Source organism: Cyprinodon tularosa, unplaced genomic scaffold (genome assembly GCF_016077235.1).
Source record: "Cyprinodon tularosa strain WSP-4 unplaced genomic scaffold, ASM1607723v1 ctg73, whole genome shotgun sequence".
Taxonomy (NCBI): domain Eukaryota; kingdom Metazoa; phylum Chordata; class Actinopteri; order Cyprinodontiformes; family Cyprinodontidae; genus Cyprinodon; species Cyprinodon tularosa.
The window spans coordinates 1,836,783-1,860,383 of NW_024039485.1; the positions used below are offsets into that span (position 1 = coordinate 1,836,783).

Below are 23,601 nucleotides of genomic sequence, written 5' to 3' on the forward strand. Positions count from 1 at the left end.
CCTTCAAATAGATGTATAGTTTGGTTTTTTAATTTGAAGCTCTACAGAATTCATGCTTTCATTTTTTTTTTCATTTTTTTGTTTTTGTGATTTTTTTCGTATTTTCTCTCTTTTTTTGCTACCTTCCTTTAGAAAGAGTTCATTCAAAGCTTTTAAAATGTATTTGTTCTATCATTACAGGATGTTTTGAATGTGGTAGGGGGAATGGGGGTTTTGTTGCCCCTGCTAGAGCAGGTGTGTGAGGCGGAGCAGGTGTGCAATGGTGGTCAGGAGACTTCAGACCTGCTGGGACCAGAGATCACCTCCTCTAGAGGCCCGGCCGCCATGCTGCTGCCTCTTAATAAATCTGCAGGTCAGTGTCTTCTCCGTTTTTAAACATTACATTATTTTTAGACATTATTTTGCCTCGAAACACTGCAATCTCTCAAACTGCTAAAACTAATCAGTTAGACAAGCAAGATATTAACCTTAGGGTTTGATGGAATTTATTTCATTTTTACATTCCCCTATTGCAGTGGTTCTCAAACTTTTTCTGTCATTCCCCACTTTGGACAAAGGGGAATTTTCAAGCCCCGCCTGTCCCCATCGCCCCAACACAATGCTAATGAAATATGAAACAATCTTAAAATGTTCCAATTTTATTGAAGTAACAAGTAGTATCTAAATACAAACTATCTACATCAAATAACAGCAAGCTCAAAAATAAAGAAAATAAAAATGCAGCTGTGTCAAAATTTGTATCAAGCTCAAAGATAGAAAAAATTAAAGTGCCACTCTGCAATCTGTTAATAAAAGAAAAGAAGTGAAATCCATCTGGCAAGACAGGTCTATTTATCCCTGCATTAGTGGCTGCAATGAGCCTGTTTTGCATTGCACAGTTTCTCAAAACGGGGATGCAGGCTTGATACTGCCACTCTCAAGTCATGCTTTGTTTTCAGTGAAGCAACAGCTGAAAAGCCCATCTCACAGAGATATGATGTGGCAAAGGGAAGAAGAATGCACACAGCTCTCTGCCCAATGAGTGGATACTCCCTCTCCACTCCAAACCAGAAACATGAACATGTGGCTGTGTGAATCAAACGCTGTTATTCATTTAAGATAAAAATTTAAAATTCAGTTATTTATGGTCAACCTGCGTCGTCAATCCCGGCGCATGTGCGCTTTATTTGCAGTCTGGACGCTGAGGGTAAACATGCTGTGTCCCTTACTGCAGCGCTGAGAGGGACTCCTGCAATAGCGGGGGAGAACGGGGTGGGGACGGAGGAGGCGCCCCACGGCAGCACCTGCCGCTGGAGGACAAGAAAAGGAACGATACGTGCTTTCCCGTAAGAGTCTCCAAAAGTCGCTAGATTTGTCGCTAGTCGCTTTTTTGAAAAAGAGTCGCTGGAGGGGTCTGAAATATAGCGACAAAGTCGCTGAGTTGGCAACACTGGGGCGAGAAAGTTTATTCCGTTACTAATAATATGCCGACGTCACGTCAATCATTATTTTGGCACTTCAGTTCCAGGTGAAATTTTTCTCATATCTAATGTTCTTTTAATTAGACTGCATGTAGGCTAGTAATAATTACTTTGTGGGTTTGATTGGTCTAAAAAGCGGCATCATACAGCTATAAGGACAGTTTGCTCTCACAAGTTCTACATTTATAGTCACACAACACACACACACACACCGGAACTTGGCGCGCCCCACCTGTCACGTCTCAATTCCCCACCAGTGGGTCGCGCCACACACTTTGAGAACCGCGGCCCTATTGTAAGTATTATCCTACATACGACCTCAATTATTTTCTCATGGATTATTTATTTCTCAGGATTCAGATCTCAGAATGTAAACACACAGTCCTAGTTTAATGTAACAAGTTGTAAAAAAGAAAAAAAAAAGAACTTTTTTGAACATTGACAGACTTCAAACTCCATTCTAGTTAGATATTTGAGCACTTCTCTTGTAACCTCTTTGCACAAAGCACTAAAAAGAATGATGCTACCACCACCATGCTAACCAGTTGATGCAACATCCTTAGATTTCAAAGGCTCTACAGTCATTGTACCTTAATAACCAATTGGAAAGTATTGTCTAATTTAGAAATAATTTTGTACTTGTGTGTTTAAGTAGTAAATTTTTCATGCTGCTGGCATGTATACAAGCAACAAATACTCTAAGCTGTGGCATCAGAAGCTACACCAAAGTTTTACAGGCAGATCCAAGATCTTTGGATTATCTAGTTTAGACTCAGATAATCAACATTGGTTTGTATGCTTCTCAATTGCTCCAATCCTGTGGAACAAAAGTGGTTCTAAAGTGTATATTGTACTGAGATTGGAGTTATAGTGGACGTTTTGTTGGCTTCTATGGGAATCATATTATCAGTGTTTATCTAGCCAGTGAGGTTTCAGGCTTACAATGACGAAGAAGAGGAAGGCCTCAGATGAAAAATTTGACTTTATTTGGGATATTCCTTCAAATTATGGAGGAAAAGCAGGTAGGATGGTTAACCAGAAAGTGACTTTGGCGTTTCTTTCCAAAAAATATCCACTATACCTTTAAATCAAAATAGACATTCCCTATTTTACTTAAACTAAAATTACATACTTACAGTTTTCATTTGCTTAATCCCTTAGTATAAAAAAATTAACATCTTTATAGACTGTAGCTTTTTAAACTTTCTCCAAAATAAAGAAAATGATATAGCAATTATATAGCAAATTATATAGCAATCTCAGTATTTAGACATTTACACTTAAATAATTGAACAAAGCCTTTGGATTATCTTCCCACCAATAGATCTGGTGTAACTATCTAGAGTAATTTGTCAATGTGCTGACACACATCTTTTTATCTCGTGGTTATAAATTTTGCTATTGGACTGAGACGAGGAGTTTCTAATGGTCCCTCCTATATATCAACTTTGTTGATCTCAAGCCATTTTGTACCTTTTTGGTGTGGAAGGATGATTGCCCCTTCAGAAGATGCATTTTGGTGAAAGCATTAGCTTTCTGGCTGATGTCTTGAGATGCTGCTACAATAATTCAGCTGTCACCATGATATTTTGCAAAGTGCACCAGTCCCTCCAACAGCAAAACAACCACTCAACATGAAGCTGCCACCAGGGAACTTTACAGCCAGGGAACTTTACAGTTCCCAACTTTACACACAGGAACTTTACAGCAGCCAATGATTTGGCTTTCAGGATTGCAAGCTTCTCCAATGGTTATTAAATTTAAAAAAAACTTACCTTTACATTTAATGACATCCAAGAAAATATTTCCTAAATTAAGGATTTTTTTCCCTGAATGCATTTGTACACTTTTACTCTAACCTTTTTATCATGTTTCTTCTCTCCTTGTGTGGCCTTTCAAGCAATGCCAATACAGAACTGTTTACATAGTGAATAATAACACCCTCCTACCAGTTTCATCCTGAATCTTCACAAGATCTGTTACTCATTATTACTATAGCAGATAAATGTGTCACCTTTAGGCATGTTCTTGACAAACCACACACTGTCTAAATGTTCATCCTTGATACACGGCTTTGTGTTTATCTAGTTCATTTTACTGCATCATTTTTAAGACTCTAACCTACTTTCATGGAAGGTTGAGCATTGTGAAATGAGTAGGCTTAAGTCTGCACACAACCACATGATGTAATGGCAAACAGGAAATGATTGACAAATATAGTTAATAGCTCAAAGCTAGGGTGTTGAATGAGGGGGAAAAAGTGAGGCGGCAATCTATGCTCATAAAGATTTTCAGCAAGTCAAAAACATCACAGAAATATAGCATATTATCAGTGAGGTAACTGGGATGTGATCTTTGTGAAGTGCCTTGTAAAGCAGAAATATTTCAGTGGCTTACACAGGAAATCTTAAACCCCATTTTGCCCTATTTTTTTTTTTATTTTTTCCTCAGAAGGCAGACTTGAAAGAAACAGCATTGCTGCCTTCCTGCTGATGGTGAAAAACCTGATTCGTCACCACCCTGTCAATCAGGAGAGTCTGCTGCAGTGCCATGGGCCCAGCATCATCGGTGCCATGCTCAGCAAAGTAGGTCCCACACATGACAATTATTTCCAGAAACTTAAAAACACAAAGGGCTGATTAGCATCTAAGAATCAAAATCTGACCTTTTCCACCTCACTGTTGCTGAATAATGGAATCTGGCATTGCTGAAACAGCAGCGCTGTGTCAGAATGACTGGAATGAATGTGTGGGACAAAACATACAGACATTATATTGTTTCAATGTGAATAATAACAAATGATGCAAACTAAGACAGGTGAGAAAAAAAGGCTTTTGTTGATAAAGCTGTTCACTCTAAGAATATAAGTCAAGGCAATTCAGCGTGCTGTATGCTGAGAGAATAAAATGGTTGAGAATAAAATTTTATTATCAACATTTTATTCTCTTAAATCTTAAAGTCGTAGGTAAGATATATTTAAAATGCAAATCATTCTGGCTTTAACATGTATATAAATGTACTCTTTATCAGACCATATTGTCCCAAAATTTTTAAAATTTCCATAAAAATAAAAAATCCTGTCTTAAAATCTGCAGGGTTTTTTTTTTCGTTATTTTATGCAGGCCAGTTAGTTATACGTCAGCTTGTACACCTAAATTGGGCCAATCATATATCAACGGTCATCTGTCAATCAAATGTTTTCGGTCATAGCATCTTGATTCATATGTCGCAGCTGATATACGCAACGGTTGAAATAAGAATAATTTACTTTACCATTGAGTTCCGTCCCAGTGTTCACGGGGATGGATGTCTGTTTCTTCAGCAGGCGTAGAGCTAACAGAACTGGCAGTGTTGCGAGGCAAGGGCTTAAACATGTACGGCTGTAAGCCTTCTACACCAAACGAAGCTTCTGCCGCCCTGGCGTACTCTTCCACAACAACTTTATATGACGGAGGAGACTCATCCATGACCTCCGACACAAAACTCTCCTCCTCTTGCATGTTTCTGCTGTCCACAGCATTCCTTGACAGTGTCGTTTCTAAGTCACCAATTTAGTGCTACTTGATCCCAATGTAATTTCCCATTGGGAACCTACTAGCACTAAGCTGCTAACTGGTTAGCAAGATGCTTCCGATAAACCGGCCAAAACCAAACTTGCCTGCCACAAAAATTCCCGCCCCCTTGATAAACAACCAATCACATTCACTTTATTCCCTCATGTAAAGTCGGGCACCACTTGGGAGAATTTGGAAATTCAAGAGTTGGAACAGCCGTTTTCCAACGACTTTAAAGGAATTTGCAAGAGGGACCTGGACAGAAAATCTAAGGACTAAAAGCTGTTTCTCTGTGTTTAGTTCTGGTTCTGGGTATGTAGAATCCAGAACCAGAAAGCCTAAGAGATCCGGAAGGTTGATCCACTGGCAATTAGTCTGTAATATATTTTGTTCCTAACCCATTTAATGATTTATAGACTAACACAAGTATTTAAAGTCTATTCTCTGACATATGGGAAGCCATTGGAAAGAGTGTAGAACTAAAGTTATGTGCTCTACTTTCTAAGTTTAGTGAGGATGTGGAAGGCAGCATTATGAATCACTTGTAGCTGTCTGATCGACTTTTAATTTGGCCGGGTTGATCTTGCAGAAATGTCAATCATAAACCAAGCTTTAGGGAGACCTGTGAAGACTGTTGCAGTTAATATTTCTACAGAAGATGAACGCATTAACTAGTTGTTCAAAGTCCTGCTGGGACATTAGTCCTTTAATCTTGGATATGTTCTCTAGCTGATAGAAGGCCGACTCTTACTGTCTTTATGTGCCTGTGGAGGTTTTAGGTCTGAGTCCATCATTATGCCTAGATTTCCAAACTGATTGGTGCTTTCTAGCTAACTTTTAAACTGTCTTCCTTTGGTCCAAGCATTATTACTTCGGGTTTGTTATGATTCAGCTGAAGACACTTTTGGCACATCCATGCTTTGATTTCTATGCATTGATGTCCCCTTTTACACTTTCATAATTGGACAAATCCTTTGGATTATCTTCCCACCATATTCTCCGAATAATTTGCTAGACTTTTGTCCCATTCCTCCCAATAGATGTGGTGTAACTGATTAGAGTAATTAGTCAACATGCTGCCTCACATCTTTTTATCTCTTGGTTATAAATTTTGCTATTGGACTGTATGTATTTATCCAGGACTTTGATGGGTTCATACACGGGATCCCAAGCAGACTTGACTGTAATGCTTTGTGTTTTTTTTTAATCTTTTTACATCTCTGCCGTTATTTATATAGAATTATGCCCCACTCCCCAAAAAAACAAGTCCAAAAACAAAACTGCAAATATCAGCTGAGCTTAGGCATGGTAAAAGCTTGTTTGCGATCAATCAAAGTGCAGGGTCAGACTTAAGTCCTTGTTTGGATTTGACTCATTAATGAGCACAGCTGATCCTAGAATTGGTGCAGCAGAGCTGTGGATACAGGCTGACAGGATATGTTGAAATCCATGTTGAGAAGTTGGATCATCTTGTATGGAAACTATTTTGTATCTTTAGAGGCATTAGTTGTTTCCATATTTGGCTGTGGAGAAGATTCACACAAACACTGACACTCAATCTTATGAACAAACGGTACAGTTTCAGTAAAGCTATTGGCATGAAAAGGTTCCTTTTGTAAATGTCTCCCATACTAACCTTGGGCAGGTAGATGATGCCTAGTGGTTTTTTTTGGAGGGTTGATGATTCCATGAATCTACTTTTTGCTGCAGCTTCTTGCTGATCTTTTTCTTTAAGGCTCCAGTTGCTTTAAACTATTTATGTATTGCTCAGACTGTGGATACAAGCCCATTTTAGTGATTTTTTTTTAAATGGCTTCTTCTCTTATATTCCTTTTAAGGATTAGCAATAGACTTTAGTCTTTTGAAGACAAACCAAGAATTGATAGATTACTAAATTCAGGTCAAAGAATAAAATTGTTTTATTTTAGCACTGATTCCACTGAATAAACACAAAAGATAAAGGTCATTTTTTTTCTTCTTTTACTGGTGGATTTAGCCATGCACAGATATGTAAGGGACTGTATTCTACTGTAACATTAAACCCTTTAAAAGTGTTAAATGAGGCCCCCTTTTGGTATGCTGCAGGTTCCAGGCACTATGATGGACATGAACGTTCTCTTGGCATGCCAGCTTCTCCTGGAGCAGGTTTTCAACGAGGGAAACAGCCAGCTCCTGCAGCAGCTCTACCAACATCTGTTATTTAACTTCCGCATCTGGACAAAAAGCCATTTTGCTGTTTGTTTAGGTAAGGCATCAGTAACCTCCCTACTGCTGACCAAATCATCTGTGAAGCTTGCATTGCATCTTAAAGCTGCCTACAGCTGGAGCAAAAGAGGATGATGGTGGATTTAGATCTCTTTAAACTCTGGAGGTGTTGGTTAGGATTTAGGGTGCATCCTTTAAATTACAGCTCTTTTTCAACACAACCTTACATCTTGATTTGACATTTCTAAATGTCAGCCGGAGGAGGGATGACTGTGTTTCTTTTTGTTTCCCACTCTGAAGCCCATGTGCAATATCTGTCATCTGTGATAAACAAGAGCAAGCAGCGTATGAAGAGAAAGTATGGGGTGCAATACATTCTGGACACTATTCGGACATACTACAGGTGAGCAGGGCACGATGAAGCACCAGCATAAAATGTTTAAATTCAGCTCATTATTCTCTCACCTTCATATATGAAACCTGATCCTAGAGTCTTACCCCTCATCTGTTTGGTTGCAGTGTGGAGCAGGATGGCAGCCCTCTCTCTGATGAGAAACAGACGATTCAGACGGCCCTCTTCTCGCTGCTGAAAGATTTCCTCAAGTCTCCGACACAAGAGGAGCTGCACAGCGTGCTCGCCTACATCCTGACAGTCGGAGAGGAGCAGCAGGTAATGCTGAAATGTTTTATTGCTGTTTTTCTTCCAGAAGTTTGATATTGCAATCTTTTGACCTTTTCATGTCCGCAATGTACTCCCAGTTAAACACTCATCCTGAGTCATCCATCTGAGTGCTCTTTCTTTGGCTCTCTACCTTATATTTTTGTTTCTTATCTTTTCCTTCGTACTCCTTTTTTGTTACTCAACTTCACTCCCCCTGTCTGTCAGGTGGTGAAGGCGCTGGATGTGCTGTATGAGCTCCTAAGGAGCAGCCCGCCTCGGGAGCAGGTGCAGACTGTGCTCCTGGAGTGGGGCGTGGAGCAGCTGTATAGCCTCCTGCTCACCCAGAGCTTTGGAGATGAGGCCAGAGAGAGGGTGTTCAGGGTAAGGACAACTGAAACCACCTCTTTTTATGACTTTTCATGAGCACCCATTCTGATTATAGGTGCATCTCGGGAGTGTTATTTAAAGGGTTTGTCTCAATTATTGGATTAAATAAGTAATAACTTTATACAGATTCATCACATACACAATGACATAGTATTTCAGATGATTTTTCTGTTAATTTTAATTATGTTGTTGCCCATCTTATAAAAAGCAGACATTTTCTCAAAAACTCAAATTCTCTGAAAACAACAACTACAAAAATAATACCAGTAAAATTAGTTTTTGTTTATGTTTACACAAGTATGAGGAAGACTGAGGAGCTGACCATCAAAAATAGAACTGTCCTTCAAAAAGTGCTGCATCCCAGAATGTTAATGGAAATTAAGTGGAAGAAGAAAGTGCAGGGTTTCCGCGGGTCATTAAAAATCATTAAAAGTCATTAAATTTGTTATTTTTTAAATAAAGGCCTTAAATAGCATTAAAATTCATTAAATGTGTTTATTGTGGCATTTAAAATGCTTTCTTTAAAAAAAAAAAATTATAAAAACAATTTCGTCAGACATATTATATCACGATATACACTATATTGCCAAAAGTATTTGCTCACCCATCCAAATTATTGGAATCAGGTGTTCCAATCACTTCCATGGCCACAGGTGTATAAATTCAAGCACCTAGGCATGCAGACTGTTTTTACAAACATTTGTGAAAGAATGGGTCGCTCTCAGGAGCTCAGTGAATTCCAGCGTGGAACTGTGATAGGATGCCACCTGTGCAACAAATCCAGTCGTGAAATTTCCTCGCTCCTAAATATTCCACGGTCAACTGTCAGCTGTATTATAAGAAAATGGAAGTGTTTGGGAACGACAGCAACTCAGCCACGAAGTGGTAGGCCACGTAAACTGACGGAGCGGGGTCAGCGGATGCTGAAGCGCATAGTGCGAAGAGGTCGCCAACTTTCTGCAGAGTCAATCACTACAGACCTCCAAACTTCATGTGGCCTTCAGATTAGCTCAAGAACAGTGCGCAGAGAGCTTCATGGAATGGGTTTCCATGGTCGAGCAGCTGCATCCAAGCCATACATCACCAAGTGCAATGCAAAGCGTCGGATGCGGTGGTGTAAAGCACGCCGCCACTGGACTCTAGAGCAGTGGAGACGCGTTCTCTGGAGTGACGAATCGCGCTTCTCCATCTGGCAATCTGATGGACGGGTCTGGGTTTGGCGGTTGCCAGGAGAACGGTACTTGTCTGACTGCATTGTGCCAAGTGTAAAGTTTGGTGGAGGGGGGATTATGGTGTGAGGTTGTTTTTCAGGAGCTGGGCTTGGCCCCTTAGTTCCAGTGAAAGGAACTCTGAATGCTTCAGCATACCAAGACATTTTGGACAATTCCATGCTCCCAACTTTGTGGGAACAGTTTGGAGCTGGCCCCTTCCTCATCCAACATGACTGTGCACCAGTGCACAAAGCAAGGTCCATAAAGACATGGATGACAGAGTCTGGTGTGGATGAACTTGACTGGCCTGCACAGAGTCCTGACCTCAACCCGATAGAACACCTTTGGGATGAATTAGAGCGGAGACTGAGAGCCAGGCCTTCTCGTCCAACATCAGTGTGCGACCTCACAAATGCGCTTCTGGAAGAATGGTCAAAAATTCCCATAAACACACTCCTAAACCTTGTGGACAGCCTTCCCAGAAGAGTTGAAGCTGTTCTAGCTGCAAAGGGTGGACCGACGTCATATTGAACCCTATGGATTAGGAACGGGATGTCACTTAAGCTCATATGTGAGTCAAGGCAGGTGAGCAAATACTTTTGGCAATATAGTGTATTTGCGTGGAACTGCTTCCGGTTGATCGCAAAGACGTATGTTCGGAAAAGAAGCTAGAGTCGGAGAAAAAGCTAGAGAATGGGGAAGAATGCCAATTTCAACAAAAGTGGTTGGAAAACGAGGAATTCGGGGCATGGCTGCAGCCTGTTGACGGGTACCTGTTGGTGGCATTAAAATTATTTCTAAGAGCATTAAAAGCATTAAATTAGAGTTATTCATTCCTGTATAAACCCTGAAAGTGTCACCACACATTGACATATTCAAGATGTTTGCTCTGCATATCAATTTATTTATTTTTCAGTTTTATCAACATATTTTATGTAGTTCTTAATTTGGGGTTTGCAATAGCAGCCATAATCACTGAAATCTCCAGAACAAAGGAAGAAAAACACATTATGCATGTTAAATCTAGGTGTTTAAACCCTTAAATAGAGCTGCCAGGATGTTGGATGTTATTGACGTGTGTTTAGATGTAACCAGGCATAAACTGATGCTTTTTTGTTCTTGCAGGTTTTGTACAAAATTCTGAAAAGTGAGAAAGTGTCGGAGCGTAACAAGCAACGAATCAAGCTAAAGGATTTTGGTTATCTCGGAATGGTTTGCTTTCTGGAAGATATTCCTGTGACCATGACAACCGTCCGCTGTTTGTACGAGCAGGTCCTCGCCACAGGTAATACATGAGATTTTTGGATGTATTCACTTCACGTTTTTCAGCAAAAGTGGTTTAAATTAGAAAGTTACAAAAGGACATAAAAAAAGGGGATAATTTAAGGTTGAGGTTCCTTTTTTTTGTGTTCTTTTTTGTACGATTAAGGTAAAGTTTAAACCAGCTTAGACTTGCTGATTTCTGTGGTCAGTCATTATAAATTTTGATAGCAGAAGGGAAGCCCCTGTAAGACAGAGTTTTAACTTTATATTGAAACAAAGATATTATGATTACACCTTTGAAATTATGCACTCTTTAGCTTTTCTTGTTAGAAATTAGCATGGCAATGCCTTCTAGGAATATTATACAAGCAGCAGAGAACAATCTTATTTTTTAACATTATGTCTATAATGTTCAACAGGCTGGCATGCTTCGTAATCCAGAATGAAAGTTCAAGAAAACAAAAATGGAGCTACTGTGCTGTCCGCTGCGCTCAGCCTCTGCAGCAAACATTTTTCACTTACCTTAGGAAATAGTTTACCTTTTAAATCATCTTATACATCTTTGTGCTTCTTTGACTTTATTTTAAACATCTGTCAAGTAAGCTACATCTAGCCTTGTTTTTTTTGTTCCTTCCTCTGTTTTTCCTCACAATGAACACTTCCACAGCACAGGGTGTTGTCCTGGTAGAGCTTAGTGTGCTGCCTTTATCGCTTGGAAAAAGATTGAGCATTCAATTTTCCAAACCGATGGTCACCAGCCATGGACTGATTTCCATCTGTATCCTAGCCAAAGTTGAACAGCTCATTATGCTGGTTTGTTGATGCTTAGAGCAAAAATGACCACGTCAACTCTGTTTAAGGAATTTGGACTAACATAATCAAATCAATCCTGTTCTGTACAAAAGAATAATACGTCAATTTGTAAGCAGCTAAATCTCCATGGACACGTAAGTGGTTTTGCTGAGTGTCAGAAAATACTGAATAGCCCAGCACAGTTGCAGAAAATTGGTAAAGGTCATTTTCCTCACTGTGTCATATCTCTAAGGGGTTTCTAACATTTTTTTTTACTCGTCTGCTGTATGGAGATTGAGTCATGTGTCTCCTTTAAATAGATTCCATTCATGCCTGGTATTTAGGTTAAATTCAGGTTGTAATCTGTCATATTTAATATTTAAATATGTAAATGTGATGTGAGGTTAAGTAAAATGTAAAGTAAATCCCTTTATTGTCCTACAATTGGGAAATTCACTCTCTGCATTTTGTCCGATCCCCTTGGGGAGCAGTGGGCTGCCATTGTGTGGCACCCAGGTAGCAGTGTGGGGTTGGGTTTTGCTCAGGAACCCAGAGTGGAGGCTGTGGGGATCAAACTGGGTATGTGCAACCTTTGCAGAGCACAAGCATGCTGCCTTAACTGCTAGGCCAACATTCCCCTATTATTTACATCTAAAGCAATAAAAGTTAGAATTTAACTTTGGTTAGATGTAGATCTGGCCATTTTCTGATTATTATTTCTCATCAATAATCTTAACAAACAGAAGAATTAAGCAGATAGGCAGTGATTATCCACATGGTTAAGAAATATTTCTTTTACAGAAACCAAATTGAATCTAATTGTCTTGAAGGGACAAAAGATGTTACAAAGCAGGTTGTATAATTTTTTAATGGGGCTAAATGATGCAGAGTCAGAAACAAGACATAGATTTGTCACTAACCGCCATTGATCAGACTGTATTAATATTTAATTATATTTGTGAAATAATTGAAAAAGTACATCTAAGCCTTTAACTTTTAAACCATCAGAAATGGATTAATGTCACTTTTTTTTATATAAAACCACATTAATAAAATGTGAAATAATGATCTGAATTTATTTCCCAGTTTGATTGATTTGTTAAGGTTTTGTTTCCATCATCCCCCGTCTAAAAGGATATGAACCCTGTTTAGTATTTTTTACTTATGAAAAGTCAATCTGTTAAAACAATATTAACACCTACTGAAAGATTTAAGTGACCATAATCACTCATTAGCATCACTGTAAGAAGTTTTTTTTTTTTTTTTTTTTTTTTTTTTTTTTTTAAGATTTCACACCTCTAGGTAGAAATGGTTTGGGAAGAATGAGGTAAAACGGTCTTTTGATTGTAAAGGTTTGCCTCTAGAGCCCTGGTTTAAGAACAACTAACCCACTGACCTGAGCCCGCCTGGTTAAAGTCCAGATCTTTACCGGTAACGTTATTAAATTGTCAGATGTGAGGATTTTAGAGAAACTCAACCACAACAGATTCTAACTAAGTAGAAGTTCCATCAGCCTTACTAGAGGAACTTCTCATATATAAAACAGCATTTACTATACATAGAGGTCCAAGCAAGTCTTGAAAGCAGAAATTCCATCACTTATTATAACCAGGGGCCAAAGATTAGTAGTTCTGCAAATAAATCTTTATCTAGTGTAAGAGTGTTGCGTGTTTAAAACATTCTTGCACAACTATGATTGAATACATTTCCATTACTTTGAGCTTTTTGCTCAAACCTTTTTAACTTTGCTGAACTGTTAAAGTATCTTAAATCATACACTAATGAAAAAGCTTTTTCTAACAATGCATTTTTTCCCCTGCTAATTTAAATTAAAGCAAATAATTACGTCCTGTAAGGAAATAATTTATAAACAAAGAAATATTGCTTTTTTTTTTCCTACAGATGCCAGTCCTAATTTTAGAGACCTCCTTGCTGTGGTCTGTCTGTCCCATCGGGCTGAACTAACCGTCCGATTGGACGTTTGCCGCAAGGTCTGTTCCCTCGCACCTTAATATGCATGTGGCCTTTTATCATATGCAAATCTGTTTCCAACAAATCCATCTTAATTTTCTGTTTCTTTAAATCCTCTCCAGCTCTTTCATCTGATCTACTCCAACGAGGATTATGTGAAGCAACTCGCCAAACAGCCCGGCTGGCAGGACGTTCTGACCAAACTCTATGTGAAGGAGTCCTACGAAGCTCATGTTGGGAGCATCACAGATTCTGATAACCACAGCGGCTTTGCACCCAGCTTTCGGCCCCCACTGCGCAGAGACCAGTCCGTGGTGGAGGACTCCCGCACCGACATCTACTTAAACTACCGTAACTCCCAGGACATTGAGGACGAGGAGGAGGACGAATGTGGTCACCGGGACATCTCTGAGGGCTTCTCTGATTTATCCCAGTCGCCTCCTAGTGGAGACAGAGGACCGCTGAAGAACTATGATGGCGGCCTTCATTTTAAGTCGTTTGATTCTGTGGATCAGGGGAGCCACTCGTCCTCCACCTCCAATCCGGTTGACATTTCATCAACTCGACCAGATGACGAAGGAAGGGACTACCAGCCGCTCTCTCCGTTTGGCACATCTCCCTTTGATTTGGAGTTGGGAGGCATGGGGGACACCGGCAGCCACACCCCTGCAGGCAGTTTGACCAACACGCCGTCTCCTCTGGAACACTCAAAGCCATTTCCACCACTAAGGCCGAGGAAGAGCTCCAGTTTGTCAAACGTGCTGGATGACACCAGCTATGGGACAGACCCTCCAACTGGAGACACCATCTCCAACACGTCCAACCCTCAGGTATAGCACCTTGATTTTCTCACATTGTTGAAGGTGCTGTTAGAGGTTTATATGATAGACCATCCATGGGTTCTGTCTAAAGTGGAAGGAAAAGAGACGATGGTTTGAATTTTTTGTTGTCACAAGTAATCTTAAAATTGCTCTCTTCTCAGGGGGTTTTCTTCCAGGATTGTCCTGTTTTCAGTCCCTTCTTTTCCGTCTTTCCTTCCAACTCTGACCAGCTCCCGTGTTCTTGCTAACAAGGAACGTCCCTGCAGCATGATGCAGCCACCACCATGTTTCACTGTGGTTTATGAGGTTTCACTGTGGTGAAACATGGTGGTGACCAAAGGGTTACATTTATCTCTCGTCTTGACAGATTTGTAGAGTAGAATTCAACTGTATTGTCATAACATTGTCATAACTACAAAGCAACTAAATTAACTCTCTAGATTTTACCCATCCCTTTGGGGAGCAGTGGGCTGCCATTGTTGAGCAGTGTGGGGTTGAGGGTCTTGCGCTATGACCCAAGCGCAGTGCCCTAACCACTAGGCCACCACTCCACCACTAGCATGCTAAACTAATAGTTCTTCTGCCATACAGATTCCATCACCAGAGATGTGGGTCTGTGCAGTTCCTCCACTATGACTGTAGCACTCACGGAAGCTTCACTGGTTTCAGCTGTCTTTGGGAGTTTTTCCTTTCCAAATGTATCTGTTTGTACTCCAGCAGACCCCCGAGGAGGAGCTGTGCAACCTGCTAACCAACATCGTCTTCTCCGTACTGTGGAGTGGCAGTGGGGCTGAGGGGGCAGAAGACGTGGTGTGGAGGGAGAGGGGGCAGGTGTTTTCTGTCCTCACCAAACTGGGCTCCTCCTGCCAACTGGTTCGTCCTCCTGATGAGATAAAACGCAGGTCTGTTCTACAGATTTTAACACGGAATGTGTTTCTTCACAACTACCTGGATGTTATGCGATGGCATGCTGAATGTGTTTCCATTGACAGTCTTTTGGAAATGATGCTGGAGTCCTCCCTGTCAGACCTGAGGGATGCACAGGGCGTGTCTCTGCCCTTCTGTCCCAGTCTGGTGCGGCTCCTCAGGCTGCTGCAGGACTTCCTGTTTGCTGAGGGCACAGACAACAGAACCCTGTGGAGTGAGAAGGTAATTTATGTTGGAATCTTACAATAAAATATTCCCGTTTTTGTTTTCTTTTTTTTATTACTACTCAATTAACTAAGGTATGGCAAATAATAATCTGTCTAAAAATATTATTAGCTACTCTAAAGATGCCACCTTTACTCTAAATAAGTGGACCTACACATTGATGGACAGATGAGGTTTATTCACTTTTTAATATCAGGTCAAGTCCTTAGTAAATACTCAGTGTGCTTTTCAAATTATTCTGTTTTATCAAAAAAAAAAGGATGTCATCCAGGCAAATCTGGTGCTTTGTAAAATATGTTTCCAGACACAAATGTTTAATAATGAAGCTGATAAGCCATTTTTTTTTCGTATCAGCTTAGCTAGCTGCACCCAGATTTGATTAGTGCAAGCCCTTTATTATTTGAGATTTACATAACCCTTGGATGAGCCCATTTTGGTTCTTTGTCTGGATATCATTTACCAGACTTCTCTGGCTGTACAGCTAAGCAATTATACATTATAGTTAAAATATTTAAAGGCTCAGTGTGGCCTACCCATTCAGGCCTGTTTCTCAGCAACATCCCCTTTAGAAATAGTTTTAAAGGCCTTTAAATCCACCTTACCTTTTATTGGATGTAATTAGTAAAGTGTTTCATAATACTGACTAGGGCTGAAACAATTAATCGGATAATCTTGATTAATCGATTATTGAAATAATCATTGACTAATTTAGTAATCGATTAATCCAAAGCATGCCTTTAGCTAACAGAGCGGCCCACGTTGAGCACCAATTATACCAAAATAGTGAACAAAATATGAAAACATTTTGCATTTAAGATAGTAATCATTTTCATCTGTCAACATGCTCTGTCAAATCTCCTCAAATGGAAAAGTTTTAGCTTCACCTGATTTCATTTCGCAAAAAGTCTTCTTTAAGGAATCTTTAGCTATGCAATTATTAATAAAAAAAACACTCGACAGATGAATCGATTTGCAAAATAGTTGTCAGTTGCAGCCCTAATACTGATCTGTTTTTAATGCATCAATCATGGTGTACACCAGCACAATTATCGAATAAAAGGAGCAGAATCAGGGTGCTAAAGCGGTCTAGTCAAAGCCCGGATTTCAATCTGATCCACATTCTGTCAAATGGCTTTAAACAGGCTTTTCAGGCCCTTCCTCATTAATGTTAAATCATTTCCAATTATTGGAAACAAAACCTTGGGGGTAGGTGTTTCCACCAAAGTTGGCTCAACCAGTTTTAAGGTTGAAGGGTAATGTTAGGTTACCTTGTATAGATGTTTTACTCCTAATAAATGCATTTATTCTGGTTAACTTTGTCTGAAATAAGTTTAATGATCAGACACATGGAATACTTCTAGTTATATTAAAATGCTGTCTTTGGGTTTTGTGTTTAAACCAATGAAGTTGAAATTAATATTTTCTATGATAATCATGGGTTAGTTTTTGTTTGATAACTGTGTTGCATGAAATTAACAAATAATTTCTTTTTTTTTGTTTCTTCAAAGACTAAAGCAGTAAAATACAACACACCATCGGATGGGTGGTGTCCTTGTTAACCTTTAGGTCAAATGCTTCTTCTGTTTTGTGTTACAGAAAGGCTTAGAGAGTCAAGGTTGGGTTTTAAATGCAGCTCAGGGTATACTTAAGGTTTACTGCAAGGTGTGGAAACAGGTCTGGCCTTCTTTTGCCGAGGCATTCTGTTGACACCTGTTGTTTTGCTGCAGATCTTCGAAGGGGTGGTGAACCTGCTGGACAGGTTACAGGCCTGGCACAGCACCCCCGGCAGCCCTGGAAACACTGAACTGAAGGAGATGGCCCAGATTGGCCTGCGTATCATTCTGGGATACATCCAACAGCAGAACTCACAGGTCAGCTGCACTCATCTGTTGAGCACATAAAACTATAAAATGACTCTACTTGACTTTTACAACCCAAGATCCTCTAAGATATAATATCTACAGAAGGTAGTTTTGAAAAATGTCTCAAGGGACTTAGAGTATTTAACTTGATAAGTGAGCTCAGATAAAGAAACCGTTTAAATACCAAACCTTCTATGGTTCTCTTTGCAAAGACATTGCAGTCATTCCTGTTAGGGAGTGTTCAGAATGAAAGGGCAGCTCCACTCTGAGTTATGACATCTACTGTTATATGACTTTGAAATAAAGGGAGTGCTCATAAATTAAGCTTACCATCTGGATTTCCATCACGTGCTGCTGTTTTGTTTGTCTATTAACTAATTAGTTATTCTTGAACCTTTAAAAAGATCTATTAAAATTTTCCTAAACATCATAACTGTGTGTCTTTTGAAGATGATGGAGGAGTTGGAAGAGAGTTTAATTAATTAAGAATAGTACTCATAATATGTCCCCTTTAGATCTATTGATGAGAGGTAAATCTGCTTGTTTAGGCTTTTCAGTTCAATTTTTTTTTTTGCAACTTTAATTCAATTCGGTCTATTGATATATAGCAACGATTCATAACATGCCATCTCAAGGCACTTTACAGAAAAAAATTCCACCAGATCATAGTCAGATTAGTTCAAAGTTTTCTATCTAAGTAAAACCAGCTGATTGCATCGACTCATTCACTCAAAGGCAATCACTCACACAAGGCATGCTTATGGCAACAGTGGAGAGGGAAAATGTCCTTTTAACAGGCAGAAACCTCCAGCAGAACCAGGCTCAGTGTGGGCGGCCATCTGCCAAGGCCAAAAGGGGTTCAAGGAGACAGAAGCAGACATGAAAAAGCAGAGATACAAAAGGCAACTGTAAACCAGCTCCACAGGCGGCCCCATCCGGGAAACACACAGCCAGGCAGACAAGCTACATGCAAGAACCCATGTCAGTGGATGAAAGGGAGCACATCACAGTCAGAGAAACAGGACTACACTGAAAAACAGGCCAAGCTCCAACATCCACAAACAATGGCATTAATGGCAGCAGCACAGCTGATATTTCTCTCAAGGATGGAGTCACAGCCAAACAGGAACAGACCAGATGAAGCTACTATGAGAAAAAGCAGAGATAGAATAACATTAGATTGAACAAATTCTGCAGAGTGGGAGAATAGAGAAAGGATGAAGCAGAATGATGAAAAAGGGTCCCTATGTCCTCCAGCAGTTTAAGCCTATTGCAGCATAACTATAGAGATAGCACTGGATGACCTGAGCCACTCTAACAATAAGCTTTATCAAAAAGGAATGTTTTAAGTCAACCCTTAGTATGTCTGTGTGTCTGTCTCATGGACTAAAACTGGTAGTTGGTTCCACCGGAGAGGAGCCTGATAACTTTTAGAAATTCTAGGAACCATGGGTAAACCTGCAGATTGAGTGCAAAGTGCTCTGTTAGGAACATAAGGAACAATCAGATCTCTGATATAAGATGGAGCTTGGCCATTTAAAGCTTTATATCTGAGAAGGAGGATTTGAATTCTTCTGCTCTGAAATAATTGTATATTTGCTCTGCTACTTCATGGATTCCATAAAAAAAAGCTAATAAAATACAGCAAAATGCTAGAAATCAATATATATTGACAGTCTCAATTCCCTTATGTGCAGACATTTGTATTTGACAATCACACTGAAATAACCTCAAATCCTTTTGAAGCTGGGGGCATTATTACCAAAAATAAGAGTTTAACTGTTGTTGTTTTCTTCTTTTACTAATATTTCAATATTATGTGATTCAAACTAGACTAGATATGTTTTATTTGATTTTAATCTGCTGATTATTGGACGTAAAACAAACCGAATCATTACATGGATACATTTAATCAGATTATATTAAAGCAGGCAAATGTAGTTTTGTTCATTCATTCTTTGTTTAAATAACCAGTTTTTCCTGAATCAAAGGTCAGGGAGATAACTATTTTTGCTACAGTTGAACTGATAAATGACTCATTCAAGGTGTTGCAGGTAGAACGCTTAAGCTGGAGTTACGAAAAAAAAATGATTGGAAATGTTGTTTGTCTCAAATCAAAGCTATTGCTTTAGCTGAGGCAGTTGACCAGGCTTTGTAGACCTTGATCAAAAGTGTTAACTTCATATGAAATACAGAAGAAGAAAGAAATAAGAGTGAACTTGGACTTAGACTTTATACTTAGACTTAAAAAACTTTATTGTCATTTTGTATACACAGAGTCTTGTACAGCTTTCAGACAGTAAATCAGCAGCAGCTTAGCAGTGAAATTAAAATTTCCATTCCATAAAGTGCAGTACTGATCAAATGTAAACAGTGTGGGAGAAAAAAGTGAAACTCACAAATTGTTATTTTTTGATATGTTTTAGATTGTCAAATATCAGAGTATACTTTTTTCCTTATGCATTTATATTCTTTTTTTTTATAATGTGTAATTTGAATTGTTATTATTAGTAGTATATTAAATAAAGTAATCTTGTTTTATTTGTAGTTTTCCAAGATGTGCATTTTTTTTTTCTGTCCTTGACTAAAATAATTTTTCTTTGTTGGTCTTTAGGTGTGTGAGATGGCCTATTTGAAGCTTCACAGTCTCCTCCAGACAGTTCTCTGTCTGAGCTGGGAGGAGGTCTGCTTCCTGCTGGGAAAGCTTGGCGCCCCCTTGTGGCCGGATGGTATAATGGATGACACAAACAGCAGTCATTCAGAGACCTTCTCCCAGTTGGTACCCATTATGAGGACTCTGCTGGATCAACACGCAGACCCCATTACCCTCCAGAACCACTTGCCCAACCTGCCCATCACCAACGGCAGCACCACGTTCGCCGAGGACCTGAAGGTTTACTGTAACGCGCTGGAGTGGCAGAGCTTTTACCAGCAGAAGGTCTGTATCTGGACGTGCTTTGTATATTTTAGCAATGGCTGACCTTTGTCTAGTGTTTAGGGAGTCTGTCCTCCAGTTACTACGCTCTCTGTTCTTTGTCAAATTCCTGTATTCTGGTCTGACCTGTTACCTCCCAGATTGTTCCTCTGATATTTACTGCAAAGTTTAAAATTTTTCAAATGCTTTTGAAAAATGTTAAACTGCTTTACATCAAATTACTTAAACTTTCCTTCTGTGTGTGTTGGTTATGGAGAGGTTTATATTCCAACCTGAGGCACACTGCTGCCAAAAAATCTCAATCCGCTACAGCTGAGCTCAGATTCATTGTGGCTCCGTGTGACTTGGCTGCTCATAAATCTGCTTTGTTTAGTTTTCCTCTGTATACGGATCTTCCATTTCATTTTACATTGTGGCAGAGCTTTGGCTGCTAATAAATGTTTAAAATACATTTTAAAGAGAAAGTGGTCTCAGACACTGCAAGCATGTAAACTCAGGAATTTATTTATAGAGAGTGTGTTTGTTTTAGATGTATGTAAGTGTGTGTATTTTTATTAGCTTGATAGAAACACAGCAGCCGAGCAGGATAAATAATGAATTGGAGATGACAGCGACTGCTGGCGCCTACCCAGAACATCACATAGTGTGACTGATCTGTCTGAGTTTTCTCCTTACGGCTCTGGAACTGTCTTTTTCTCAGGTTCAGCCCACCATGGAGCAGTACGAGTTGGACACGTTTGGACGGAGTCATGACATCATGTCCAATTTCTGGAACTCCTGCTTTGATGATCTGATGAGCACTGCGTTTAAACGAGACAAAGACAGGTCTGACAGCAAGTCCAAGTTTCAGGTACTTTTCTGAACTTACTGGATGCAAAAGCATTTCTTCATGAATGACCCACAGCATTACAGATCCTCCACTGTGTTAATTCCTTACTTTGTTGCAACCACATACATAAATCAATTTTTTTTCAGGGGTTTTATGTGATCAAGCAATACAAATAAGATTAATTAGAAGTGACATTATCTATTTTTTTTATTTCTAATAAAAACCTCTTAAGTGCAGACTGTTCCACCCCCTTTACTCTGATACCTAGCTAGATAGTCCACCTTGTTTGGTGTTTAATCTTAGTATGAAGAGAGCATAGCTGTGAAGGCCTCAGGGGTTTGTTGCAATGAAGACAAGAAATGGCCTACCACCTAACAGGAACATTTTTCAGAGACGTAGTCAAGTGGTTCATGTTCTGAAGGAGCTCCAACACTCAGGTGGGTGAATCTGTCAACAGTAAAACTTGTAGTCATACCAACCAATCAGGCTTTTATGGAGGAGTGGAGAAAAGAATGTTAATGTTGAATAAAGGCGGTAAAAAGTCTGTATTGTAGTTTACCATGAGCCATGTAGGGCTGGAAGAAGGTCCTCTATTCAAATGACAACAAATGTTTATTTGAAATGTTGAAGAAAACTAACACTGCACATCACCTTGAATGCAGAAACCTCCATGGTGAAACATGGAAATGGAAGAGTCATTCTGTGGGGATGGTTTTCCTGAGCATTGAATGCAAAACTTGACACATAAATACCTTGAAATCCTGTGCGAAAATCTCTTAATAAATCAGGGCTTATTAATGCGTTAGAATGAAATCCAATTGAAGAGTTGTGGTAAGCCAAAAAAACTGATTGTCACAGATACTCCCTGACAAACGCTGGTAGTGATGTCTGATACACGACATACAAAAGAAAGTGTGGGGAACCTATTTCAATACAAAATGTTAACTCAGTTGGCTAAATTTAAAATATGTCCTGTGGTTTTCAAAAAAAAAAAAAAATGAAAATCCTGGTTTAATTTTCACTAACATGCCACTTTGTGTTGACAAATTAAAAAGCATAAAATTTTCCAGTTGTAACATGACAAAATGGGAACATCTCCCCTCAGAAGACTGATTTGATGTGTCTCACTGTGCAAACAGGAGGTGATTGTGGACCCCTACATGAAGCGAGTACGCAGTGAGAACAACCGGTACACTATTTGGCAGAAGCAGAACTCCAGCCAGCTGGGCATGGTGTGGCAGCACTGGAGAGCGCTCCGCCGGCTCTTCACCTGTGAGAGGGGAGCCTGGGCTAACGGGTAGGACTGACACTAACACCTCCCTCTGTTCTTTCTTTGACCCTTTGTAAAGTCAGAAAGGACTAAGTTTCATTTTTTCTCACGCTTGATGTCAGAGTTCAGCCAGAGGTGAAGTGGAAATTGTCCGGCGCTGAAACTTATTCAAAGATGCGACTCAAACTTGTGCCCAATTATAGCTATGATCCACACTGTGAAGCCAGCGCCTTGAGGGATAACATGGGTATGAAACATAATATATTTAAATTTCTTTGAATCTTTTCTGACAAAATAAAAATAAGTTATGTTGTGATCATCAGGAGCTGAAAGTCCCCGCAGCTCTGAACCACTCCCACTGGCTGTTGCTAAGGAAGCCAAAGTTAGCGACATGGAGGACGATCATTTGGAAGATGAGGACCTAGTCTTTTCAGATAACAAGTAAGTCCACAATGTCCGTAGCAACAATGTTGGTCTCTGTTGTGCGTGATTCAAACAAGAGCTGCAGATTTAGGAGTCTCTCTGTCTATGTTGCTTTCAGAGGGGAAGGAGAGGATGAGAGTCAGAAAGAAAAGCTGGTTCTGTCAGAAGACTGTGAGCTCATCACCATTGTGGCCGTGGTTCCAGGTCGGCTGGAGGTCACCACGCATCATCTCTACTTCTATGACGGCAGCAGTGATAAAGAGGAAACCGAAGAGGGTGAGAAATGTGTGCAGCTATGGTTTGCACCTATGTGCTTTATGGTTCCTCGGAGTGCTCTAGGCGACTCATAGCTGTGGCGCCTTTCTCCTGCAGGAATTGGGTTTGATTTCAAGAGACCTCTGTCTCAGCTTCGGGAGGTCCATCTGAGGAGGTACAACCTGCGGCGATCTGCGCTTGAGCTTTTCTTCATCGACCAAGCTCATTACTTCATCAACTTCAGAAAGAAGGTGATATAGATATTACATTTAGGGATTTAGATACATACACATACATTATGTGTGTAAAAAAACAAGCTTGTTATTCTGTTTATAAGTAAGATTTTTCTTAATAACCTTTTTTTAGGGTTGCATAATAGATTTAATTGCAGTCAGGATGAGCTCAAATCCCCTGAGGTCCTTTATCCAAACACATTTCTGCATGTTTGGAAGAGCAGTGCCAGGTTTTTAAGCCAAAGCACCTTAAACGGTACAACAATGGTGCTGCTTTAGTCTGATTTGACTGTTTTAATTGAATTCTTGATGTGAGG

General features: G+C 39.7%; 1 protein-coding gene across 5 annotated transcripts in view; it reads left to right on the plus strand.

Annotated features, from left to right (window-relative positions):
- nbeal2 (neurobeachin-like 2) overlaps positions 1 to 23,601 on the plus strand; it is a 61,202-nt gene that overhangs the window by 26,104 nt on the left and 11,497 nt on the right. For 3 of the 5 annotated variants that reach the window (XM_038269481.1, XM_038269486.1, XM_038269485.1), the window contains 19 exons: positions 181 to 352; positions 3,912 to 4,045; positions 7,100 to 7,259; positions 7,520 to 7,622; positions 7,739 to 7,889; positions 8,106 to 8,261; positions 10,604 to 10,763; positions 13,436 to 13,524; positions 13,627 to 14,334; positions 15,043 to 15,227; positions 15,318 to 15,474; positions 17,205 to 17,348; positions 19,954 to 20,277; positions 20,975 to 21,124; positions 22,243 to 22,400; positions 22,496 to 22,620; positions 22,697 to 22,814; positions 22,915 to 23,072; positions 23,169 to 23,302. In XM_038269481.1, coding sequence (XP_038125409.1) covers positions 181 to 352; positions 3,912 to 4,045; positions 7,100 to 7,259; positions 7,520 to 7,622; positions 7,739 to 7,889; positions 8,106 to 8,261; positions 10,604 to 10,763; positions 13,436 to 13,524; positions 13,627 to 14,334; positions 15,043 to 15,227; positions 15,318 to 15,474; positions 17,205 to 17,348; positions 19,954 to 20,277; positions 20,975 to 21,124; positions 22,243 to 22,400; positions 22,496 to 22,620; positions 22,697 to 22,814; positions 22,915 to 23,072; positions 23,169 to 23,302 — 3,486 coding nt within the window. The remainder of the gene's footprint in view (positions 1 to 180; positions 353 to 3,911; positions 4,046 to 7,099; positions 7,260 to 7,519; positions 7,623 to 7,738; positions 7,890 to 8,105; positions 8,262 to 10,603; positions 10,764 to 13,435; positions 13,525 to 13,626; positions 14,335 to 15,042; positions 15,228 to 15,317; positions 15,475 to 17,204; positions 17,349 to 19,953; positions 20,278 to 20,974; positions 21,125 to 22,242; positions 22,401 to 22,495; positions 22,621 to 22,696; positions 22,815 to 22,914; positions 23,073 to 23,168; positions 23,303 to 23,601) is intronic. The other 2 variants (XM_038269482.1, XM_038269483.1) reach the window with 2 other exon arrangements.